Raw genomic sequence first — 10133 nt, 5'->3', positions numbered from 1 at the left:
TTTTTCATGTGTCTGTTGGCTGTATGCATGTCTTCTTTTGAGAAATGTCTGTTCATATCCTTTGCCCCACTTTTGATGGGGTTGTTTTTTTCTTGTAATGGGTTTATTATTTTTAATGAATTAACAAAATTTTAAAGATTTTCTCAGTTTTATTTTCTGGTAGCTAGCAGTGGTCATAGCCCATGTATTTTGGATTCCTTAATAATGTCTTTTTTTTTTTTTGGAGCCGGAGTCTCGCTCTTGTTGCCCAGGCTGGAGTGCAATGGCACGATCTTGGCTCACTGCAACCTCTACCTCCCAGGTTCAAGCAATTCTCCTGCCTCAGCCTCCTGAGTAGCTGGGATTACAGGCATGTGCCATCACACCTGGCTAATTTTTTTTGTATTTTTAGTAGAGACAGGGTTTCACCACATTGGCCAGGCTGATCTTGATCTCCTGACCTCAAGCAATCCTCCTGCCTTGGCCTCCCAAATTGCTGGGATTACGGGCCTGAGCCACCACATCCGACCTCAAGAATTTTTTATAGCATTTTGTTGTTGTTTTTTTTGAGAGAGAGAGTCTTGCTGTGTCACCCAGGCTGGAGTGCAGTGGCGCAGTCATGGCTCCCTGCAGCCTCGACCTCCTGGGCTCAGACGATCTCCCGCCCAGCTTCTAAGTAGGTGGGACCACAGGCATGCACCACGCCCAGCTAATTTTTGTTCTTTTGGTTGAGACAGGGTTTCACCATGTTGCCCAGGCTGATCTCAAACTCCTGGGCTCAAGTGACCTGCCCACTTCAGCCTCCCAAAGTGTTGGAATTACAGGTATGAGACACCATGTCCAGCCTATGAATGAGTTATAGTTCATTTTTTTCATGGTCTGTATTGGTGCTGAAGTTGTAATTCATATACCATAAAATTCACACTGTTAAAGGATGTAATTCCGTGGTTTTAGTATATTCACAAAATTGTGTAACCATCACCACTGTCTAATTCCGGAACATTTTTATCACCCCAAAAAGAAGTCCTGAACCCACTGGGAGTCTGTTCCCCTTTACCTGCAGCCCCTGATAACCACTAGTCACCTTCCATCTCGGATTCGCTTATTCTGGACACATCATATAAATAAAATCATACAGTACGTGGTCTTTTATGACTGACTTTTCTTACTTAGGATGTTTTAAAGTTTCATCCATGATTTAGCTGGTGTCAGCACTTCATTCCTTTTTATGGCCAAATAATAATCCATTGTATGGAAACAGCACATTTTCCTCATTCATCGGTTGGTGGATATTTTGGTTGTTACTACTTTTTGGCTGTTATGAATAATACTGCGAAGAACATTTGTGTACAGGTTTTGGCGAGGACATGTCTTGGGTCTGTAACCAGGAGCAGAGTTTCTGGGTCGTATGGTAAATCTGTATTTGACATTTTGAGGAAGTGCCAAACGGATTTCAAACCTGGATATTTTTTAAGAGTGTAAAGGGGTCCTGGGTTTGAGAACCACTGGCCTAGCTGGAATTAGACCAGGCCAGTGTGGATGACTCAGGAGAGCCCTTCATTCTTGCTCTGGGGTTGAGATACCCGCAGCCTCATCCCACTCTCCCTTCAGAATGCACGCGTGGCATCCTCACAATGATCACCAAAGATAATCCTGTCCTTGGCGGCAAGGAGAAAGCCGGCTACACTAGACGGTGCACAGGTGACCCATTGGGGGTCCTGGAGCAGGGTCGCCTCCCTGCGGGATCCCCAGATGCCATGTTCATGGCAGTGTCTATGGGTGGCACCCCTTGGCATGGTGCCGGGTGGCGATCCTGGCTGTAGCTGCCACCCCCTGCCCTCTTGCCTCCCCTTGAGGGCATTGTGACCACTGGTGTGAATCTCTTGGGAAGGAGAGCCAGGTCCCCAGGCTTGGGAGAGGTGTAGGGTTTCAGCCTGTCTGGCCATCACCCCCCAGCCCAGCCCCTCCTGCTGGGTGACGTGCTCAGGTCAGCCCCTGCTGTACTCTGGCCATCACCCCCCAGCCCAGCGCCTCCTGCTGGGTGACGTGCTCAGTTTGGCCCCTGCTGTACTGGGAGGGGGCAGGGAACAGACGGCCTCCCGGGCTGAGTTGAAAACTGCTAAGGGTGTGCCTGCCCTCTCCTTTCTGGCTCGAACCCTTTGATGCCAGTTATGTTCACTCTTGGCACTCGGCCACGTGATCCACCTGGTCACCCTCCCAGAATCATGAGCCTTCTGAAGAGGAGTCTTGAGGGACAGTGTTTTGCTGGAGAGATGGTTCCCACACTGAGCTTCCAGGCATCCGTGGGGACAGCGCATGGAGGTGGGGTGAGGGGCTGAGTGCATAGAGACCCTGTCTGCCATCTGTACCCCAGCCAATGATGCACTCTTTCTTCTTCCCTCCTTCATCTCAGATGTGACTCCCCACCCCCACCCGGGTGCTCCGAGCCATGGCCGACACCATCTTTGGCAGCGGGAATGACCAGTGGGTTTGCCCCAATGACCGGCAGCTTGCCCTTCGAGCCAAGTGAGTACCTCTGGGGCCCCCCAGGCCTTCGCTTCCTGCTGCCTCCCTGCTCCTCTCCTGTGTTTAGCAAGATTCATTCCCAGGAGCCCAGAAGGAAGTGTTTGGAGAGAAGCGCCTGTCGGATGCACACCACACTCCAGGCCCTGGACACAGCCATTCACTCATTCAACTACCGTGCAGAATTTATCCCCATTTCCCAGATGAGAAAAGTGAGGCTGAGCTCCTTGCCCACGTCACTTAACTTGTGGGTGGCAGGGCTGCCACCCACACCTGGGTCCAGCCGACTCCTAAGCCTGTGTCCTTTCTATCACAAAAGGCCGCAGGGACCCACCCCACCTCACGTGCCTTCTCTCTTGTCACTGAGCCGTAGGACTGCAGGTCCCTTAAGACAGGGAGCCTTTGATCCCTGGATGCCCAGTCATTGCCGAGTGCTTGGCACTGTGAGACAGGGGAACAAAGGTCTGTCGAATGCTGCCCCTCAGGCTGAAGCGCGACCAGCCCAGAGCTGTCCCAGGGCCTTCTCCGTGTTCTCCTGAGAATCTCACTGGTTCCTCACTTCCAGTTTCTTCCCTTGGGGGTCCTGGCTTTCCTTTTTTTTTTTTTTTTTCCACACTGAGTCTCGCTGCGTCACCCAGGCTGGAGTGCAGTGGCGCGATCTGAGCTCACTGCAGCTTCTGCCTCTCGGGTTCAAACGATTCTCCTGCCTCCCGAGTAGCTGGGATTGCAGGTGCCCGCCACCACGATGAGCTAATTTTTGTATTTTTGGTAGAGATGGGGTTTCGCCATGTTGGCCAGGCTGGTTTCGAACTCCTGACCTCAAGTGATCCACCCACCTTGGTCTCCCAAAATGCTGGGGTTACAGACATGAGCCACCGCGCCCGGCCCTGGTTTTCCTGATCCCTCAGCCTAGTGAGCTCTCACCTCTGGGTAGGTGAGGCCATCTCCTCTGACTGTCCACTGTGGCTGCAGATGGGGGTCTCAGGTGCCTCGGCTGCCTTCCAGCCCTCCCTGTCCCTCCGAGGGGCTGGGGGTCTCTGATGTCTGCTAAGTCCAGATGGGTCCCCTTCGTCCTTCAACCCATGCCGATCACGGGAGCCAGCATGTCCCAAATGGGACCAAATTCAAACACTTTGCAATTAGATGTTACGAACCCGCAGGGGACAGAACTGAAACATCAAAGGGGACGAGAAGAACTGATTTGAAACGCCCGAGAAGAGGGGAGTCCTGCGCCACAGTTAGCTTCTCTCCTCCGCTGGGAGGGCTCAGCTCCTTCGTGCTCACCACAGTGGGCGAGGTCGGTCCGTCTTCCTCTCTGTCCTCAGATGCCGGGCGGATGAAGTGTCCTCCCAGGCAGGGCAGGAGTTTCCGAGGAGAGCTCTGCCACTGTGCTCTAGACACGGCCCAGCAGGACTCTTGACCCTCCAGGCTTCCCTTCGGCTCTCCCTGACCGTGTCTCTCGCTCAGCAGCAGCCCAAAGCTGCTGTAGCACCTTTAGAAGAGAGAATGCTTTTATCCCCTCGCCCGGGGTGCTGCCTTCTCATGCCTGGCACAGTCTTTGGAAAGGAGAGACATACTAATTCCCACCCGCAGAGCTGGGAGCTGTGCCCCGTGGGACCCTCAGGGACATCTGGGCTGCAGCTCGGGGCTTAGGCACTGACTGCACAGCAGTGAACAGGACCAACACGGTCCCTGGTCTTAAAGCACAGGGGGGCAGAGGCGGGCATCATTTGAACAGTTAGGTAAGTTGCTTTGATGGTGACAACAGGCAGTGGGGACGTGGGAGAAGGTGTAGCCTACTCTGGAGATCAGGAGAGGGGCTTCCCTGAGAGTGTGCGGCCTCCACTGAGACCCAGAAGATGGGGCAATGTTAGATGGCAGCAGGAGGGACGCACTTCCAGGCAGCGGAAACAGCGTGTGCAAAGGCCCCGAGGTAGAAGGAACAGGGGCAAGTGGAGCCCTGGCCGCAGGTCAGTGTGTTGCAAGTGCACAGTGTGAAGGGTGGACAGTGTGGAAGGAAGATGGAGAGAGAGGCAGGGGCTGGGCCAGGGCCTGGTCCTCCAGAGACTCACGTTCCGGAGGGTAGATGGGGGGTTTCATGTTGTCTCCTAATAATGTGTCAGCCCAATGAAGGACATAGACCCAGGCCTTCCAGGAACTCTGAGAGTAGATTCTTTACCTGGTTTGGAGGGTATCAAGGAAAAGCCTCCAGGTGAAGGTCATGTGTAAAGAAGTCTTTAAAAAGAATAGGCTGGGCATGGCCGGGCGCGGTGGCTCACGCCTGTAATCCCAGCACTTTGGGAGGCCGAGACGGGCGGTATGCACGAGGGTCAGGAGGATCGAGAACCATCCTGGCTAACATGCGTGAAACCGCCGTCTCTACTAAAAAGAAAAAAAAACTAGCCGGGCGAGGTGGCGGGCGCCTGGAGTCCCAGCTACTTGGGAGGCTGAGGCAGGAGAATGGGCTAAACCCGGGAGGCGGAGCTTTCAGTGAGCTGAGATCCGGCCACTGCACTCCAGTCTGGGCGACAGAGTGAGACTCCGTCTCAAAAAAAAAAAAAAGAATAGGCTGGGCACGGTGGCTCAAGCCTGTAATCCCAGCACTTTGGGAGGCCGAGATGGGCGGATCACGAGGTCAGGAGATGGAGACCATCCTGGCTAACACGGTGAAACCCCGTCTCTACTAAAAAATACAAAAAACTAGCCGGGCGAGGTGGCGGGCGCCTGTAGTCCCAGCTACTCGGGAGGCTGAGGCAGGAGAATGGCGTGAACCCGGGAGGCAGAGCTTGCAGTGAGCTGAGATCCGGCCACTGCACTCCAGCCCCGGCGACAGAGTGAGACTCCGTCTCAAAAAAAAAAAAAAGAATAGGCTGGGCACGGTGGCTCACGCCTGTAATCCCAGGACTTTGGGAGGCTGAGGCGGGTGGATCACTTGAAGCCAGGAGTTCTCAAGACCAGCCTGACCAACATGGTGAAATCCTGTCTCCTAAAAATACAAAAATTAGCCAGGCATGGTGGTGAATGCCGGTAATCCCAGCTACTTGGGAGGCTGAGGCAGGAGAATCTCTTGTACCCGGGAGGTGGAGGTTGCAGTGAGCTGAGATTGTGCCATTGCACTCCAGCCTGGGGGACAGACTGAAGCTCTGTCTCAAGATAGATAGATAGATAGATAGATAGATAGATAGATAGATAGATAGATAGATAGATGATAGACGGATGGATGATAGACAGATAGATGGAGAAGTAGATAGATAGACAGATAGATGACAGACAGATAGATGATACACAGATCGATAGATAGATGGATAGATAGATAGACACATAGATAGACAGATAGATAGACAGATAGAATAGGAGTGAGAAGTGGACAGAGAGTTTAGGGAGAGAGACAGGTGCTCCAGGTGAAGGGTGCAGCATGAGCAAAGGCCTGGGGACTGCACGCAGCCTAGAACACGAGGGAGTAACTGGTGAGGCCAGGTGAGCCGAGAGACGAGGGCACCGTGTGGGGAACGTGCGGGGCGGGTTCTTTCTGGAGGTTGCTGCCCATCGATGTCAGCTGCCCTCAAGTTGGCCTCCTTCTCCTCCGGTCGTGTGGAGGGGGCATTGCGAGGGGGGTAGGCAGCACGCTCAGTGGCACTGTGGCTATAGGCGGGAGTCAGGGCCTGGAGCAGCAGGTCGGATGAGAGGACGTGGATGGCTGGGGCCAGGAGGCGGAGCAGATGGAGGCAGGAACCTGGGTGCAGAGGAGGCCCTGGGGGAGGCCGAAATGCTCCCAGGCAGGACTGTCAGCAGCTGCTGGGTGTGAACTCCGCAGGTCAGGGCTCAGGCCTTGAGTCAGCGGTGGAGGCGGCCAACCCCGGATTCCTGCTAGCCAGCTACCTGCCACACCCCATCTCCTCTGAGAAACGGAGGCCTGCCCCACGGGGTGGCTGAGGCTCGGGGCCTTCCAGGGCAACTCTGAGAGTCTGGGCCTGCCTTGTGGGATGACTGTGAGGGTCCAGGCTTGCCTCTCGGGGTGATGGAGGGTCTGGGCCCACCTCGCTGCAACAGTCGGGACCAGGCAAGACGTGAGACCACCGGGGCCCATCCTGTGTCAGGGAGACCCCAGGAAAGGGTCCGCCTCCCTCAGCCTGCTGCCCTAGGTCCTGCCTCCAGCACTCTTGCCTTCTGACACTCCCCTAAAGAAAGAAAGCCTTTCCAGAGCCCCATCCCCTCCCTGCTTGGTAATTCTCTTGTTTATCCACTTCCTGCCGCCACCTGCGTGTCCCACCAAGCAGCATGTCCCTGCGCCTAAGAGGCCAGGCGTCCCAGCCGGTGCTTTATAATGCGTTGAATGAAAACGCCTTACACCTGTTCGTTAAATAGGTCTCTGTGTCATTGATTTGGCATCTGCCTCCCCCACCATATTGCAGTTCTTCAGGGTGCAGTGTTTTTTCCCGTCTCATTCATCTCTGCACACAGCAATGTCACAGGCACGGAATGTCTCAGGGGAGCTGGCGCCCACCCAGGGCAGGGGCTCTGCGGTTTGATCTGCTGCTGCCACTCTCTCCCTGTCCAGAAAAATGGAGTTTGAGTCCTTCCCCCGCCCCAGTTACAGCCTCAGGAGGCACCACCCCTGCAGCCCGGTGGAGCAGACAGCTCAGCCTCCGGACCCACTCCCAGCCCTGCCTCGCCATTGCCTGCCCTCACCGTAGCGCCTCTGGTGAAACTCGCTTTCCCCTCCTGCCTTGAACCTGCCAGTTTTCAGGGTGTTCGTATCAACAGCTGTGTCTTTACCGTAATTACATTCCTTTCCTGTCCCCTGGTAAACTCCGTCTCACTTCCTTACGGAGCTGGGAGCTCCTTTTTTCTTCTCTTGGTAATGTCTCATGCTCCTCCCTTGACCCTCATGTGCCGTGACGTTGGCCTTCTCTGCGTACCTGAGGGCCATATTCTGTGTTTCTGCCTCCCAGGTTAAGATGGTGCTGCCCTCTTTGCCAAGGCCCAGGAGCTGGCGGATGGCAGGGCTGGTGCTTGGAGCCTGTGTCTGCCCCATCTCTGATGCCCGCACTCCTCGCCCCCGGCACATAGCACCTGGGCTGTCCACTGACTGTTCTCAGGAGGGCTTGGTGGATGCGGTAGGGGCTGCAGGAGTTTGCACCGGGGAGGCCTCAATGCGGTCTGTGTTATTCCCTCTCGAGGCTGCAGACAGGCTGGTCTGTGCACACCTACCAGACGGAGAAGCAGAGAAGGAACCAGCACCTCAGCCCGGCGGAGGTGGAGGCCATCCTGCAGGTCATCCAGAGGGCCGAGCGGCTGGACGTCCTGGAGCAGCACAGAATTGGGTGAGGCGGGGTCGGAGCCAGCTCAGTGGGAGGACAGCAAGGGCTTTGGTGCAAGCACAGGGGACTGGGAGGCCAGCACTCTGGGTCCTGGTGCTGCATTTCACCTCTGGGAGGGGTCAGGAGGTCACTGGCTCTGCCTGAACACCCCGGAGTGTAACTCAGCCTGCTGAGGCCTCAGGATAGGTCTCTGTCAGACGGCGCTAGCAGCTGAGGTGTGTGCCCTGCTGTGGGTGCGAATGAGCGTGGTGAAGCGCCCCAGGGGCTGTTCGACTCTGGGCACCTGCGGGTCAGCTGTGGTTCAGCCAAGGGAGGGTTCAGGTGGAGGCTGAGCCGTGGGTTGCCCTTGAAAGCTCCCGCAGGAGCCGCTCCTGGCTGGCTCTATGAGCCTCTCCTGGCCTCTGACTCCAGCGCCCACCACAGCTCAGTCTTCTAGCGTTTTCATCGTGTAATTACAAAAGAAATTCGTATTTCCTAGAAAATCTGAAAAACACAGAAAAGCACAAGTAGGAAGACATAAACGCACTGGGCAGGAACTGATTTCATTCTGCTGGCCTCCTACGTATCTTTCATCTTTTCTTGTCTTTTTCTTTCTTTTTTCTTCCTTTTTTTTTTTTTTTTTGAGATAGGGTCTCACTCTGTCGTGTAGATTGGAGTGCAGGGGTACGATCACGGATCGCTGCAGCCTCAACTTCCTGGGCTCAAGCGATCCCCCAACCTCAGCCTTAAGTAGCTAGAACCGTGGGTGGGCACCAGGGCACCACCACACCCAGCTTTTGTTTTTGTAGAGACGGAGTCTCACTATGTTACCCAGGCTGGTCTTGAACTCCTGGGCTCAAGCCATCCGCCTGCCTCAGCCTCCCAAAGGGCTGGGATTTCAGGCGTGAGCCCCCGTGTCCGGCCTTCCTGTCTTTACAGTGGGAAAAACAGGCCAGATGGCATGGCTCGTTCTTCAGCTGTGAGTCTGCCTGTTCTCCGAGAGCCATCGCTGGTCCCCATGGAACATGCCACTGTCCCTCAGTCTCCCTTGCCCTCTCTCCCCTCAATCTCCCTCCCCTCAATCTCCCTCACCTTCCCTGCCCTCAATCTTCTTCACACCCCCCTCACTCTTCCTCACCCCCCCACCCTCAATCTCCCTCACCCTCCCTTGCCTCAGTCTCCCTCCCCTCAGTCTCCCTCCCCTCAGTCTCCCTCGCCCTCCTGCCCCTGGATCTCCCTCGCCCTCCCTCCCCTCAATCTCTCTTGCCCTCCCTGCAGTCCCTCTCCCTCCCCCGACTATTTCCATTTCATCTCCCTATCTGAAATCAGTTTGCTTGTTTTCTTGCTTATGAATTTTGTTCCTTATTGAAGGTAAGTTCCATGAGAGCAGGGACCATGCCTGTCTCTTGCGTGTTTGCTACGATATTCCCAGTGTCGGATGACTCAGGTACTCAATGAATAGTTGGTGAGTGAAGGAAGGATTCACAGTTAGTCAGGGGATGTGCAAGGAACAACCTCCCAGGTGAGGGGACAGCACACGTGGCACGGGACGGTTTGGGGCCTTGGTGGCTGCTGCGCCCAGGCGGGAAGCACGTTCCCTCTGACTCTGTGTCCTGTGCTGCAGGCGGCTGGTGGAGCGGCTGGAGACCATGAGGCGGAACGTGCTGGGGAACGGCCTGTCCCAGTGCCTGCTCTGTGGGGAGGTGCTGGGCTTCCTGGGCAGCTCGTCCGTGTTCTGCAAAGACTGCAGGAAGGTAAGGCCCTGCTCTGGCCCTGCCGTTCCGGCCTCCCAGCCTGGACCAGCCCCGGTGCTCTGTGGCTTTCATCCTGGCTCCCAGGAGTGTGTGTGTCTGCGCTGAGCGTGTGGTATCCTCTGCCTCTTGGCAAGAAGGACTAAGACTTAAAAACCAAATGGCCTGACGTCTAGGGCCAGCTCTGGGTCTCGTCGCGTGGATGTACCTTCCAGCCCTCCTGCTAGATTCACGCCCAAGCCGCGAGTCCCAGAGCTGGTGTTAGACATCAGGGAGGATCTAGCTCTTCTGCTAAGACTCAGAAAACTTGTTTAATGTCTCACACCTGATGTTCCTCATCTGTAAAATACGGTCATGATGCCATGCCCCTCACCATGCTAAGAGGATTAAATATTCCTAAATGCAAAACTCTTAAAACCTTGCCTGGCACATAGGCACTCAATTAATGTTATCTCCAGGATATATTAAGTCAACAAGAAAAATATGTTTTCAGTTGTTATTAGATACATCCTCTTTTCCTCAAGGCCAAACAGTATGCTAGGATGACACTTCCTGTTCTATTGACCTGCTGCTCTTGATC

General features: G+C 55.0%; 1 protein-coding gene across 12 annotated transcripts in view; it reads left to right on the top strand.

Annotated features, from left to right (window-relative positions):
* Positions 1-10133, top strand: part of RPH3AL (rabphilin 3A like (without C2 domains)) — a 142188-nt gene that overhangs the window by 33728 nt on the left and 98327 nt on the right. For all 12 annotated transcript variants that reach the window (XR_001883610.1, XR_001883635.1, XM_017863188.1 and 9 more), the window contains exons 2-4: positions 2393-2505; positions 7683-7826; positions 9427-9556. Coding sequence is in view for 10 of the 12 variants with exons in the window: in XM_017863188.1 (XP_017718677.1) it covers positions 2429-2505; positions 7683-7826; positions 9427-9556 (351 nt within the window). In the remaining 2 variants the exon portion in view is untranslated. The remainder of the gene's footprint in view (positions 1-2392; positions 2506-7682; positions 7827-9426; positions 9557-10133) is intronic.

This window comes from Rhinopithecus bieti, unplaced genomic scaffold (genome assembly GCF_001698545.2).
Source record: "Rhinopithecus bieti isolate Rb0 unplaced genomic scaffold, ASM169854v2 scaffold_22, whole genome shotgun sequence".
Classification (NCBI taxonomy): Eukaryota; Metazoa; Chordata; class Mammalia; order Primates; family Cercopithecidae; genus Rhinopithecus; species Rhinopithecus bieti.
Note: the sequence above shows the minus strand (reverse complement) of the source record. Positions and strands in the feature narration are given on the sequence as shown.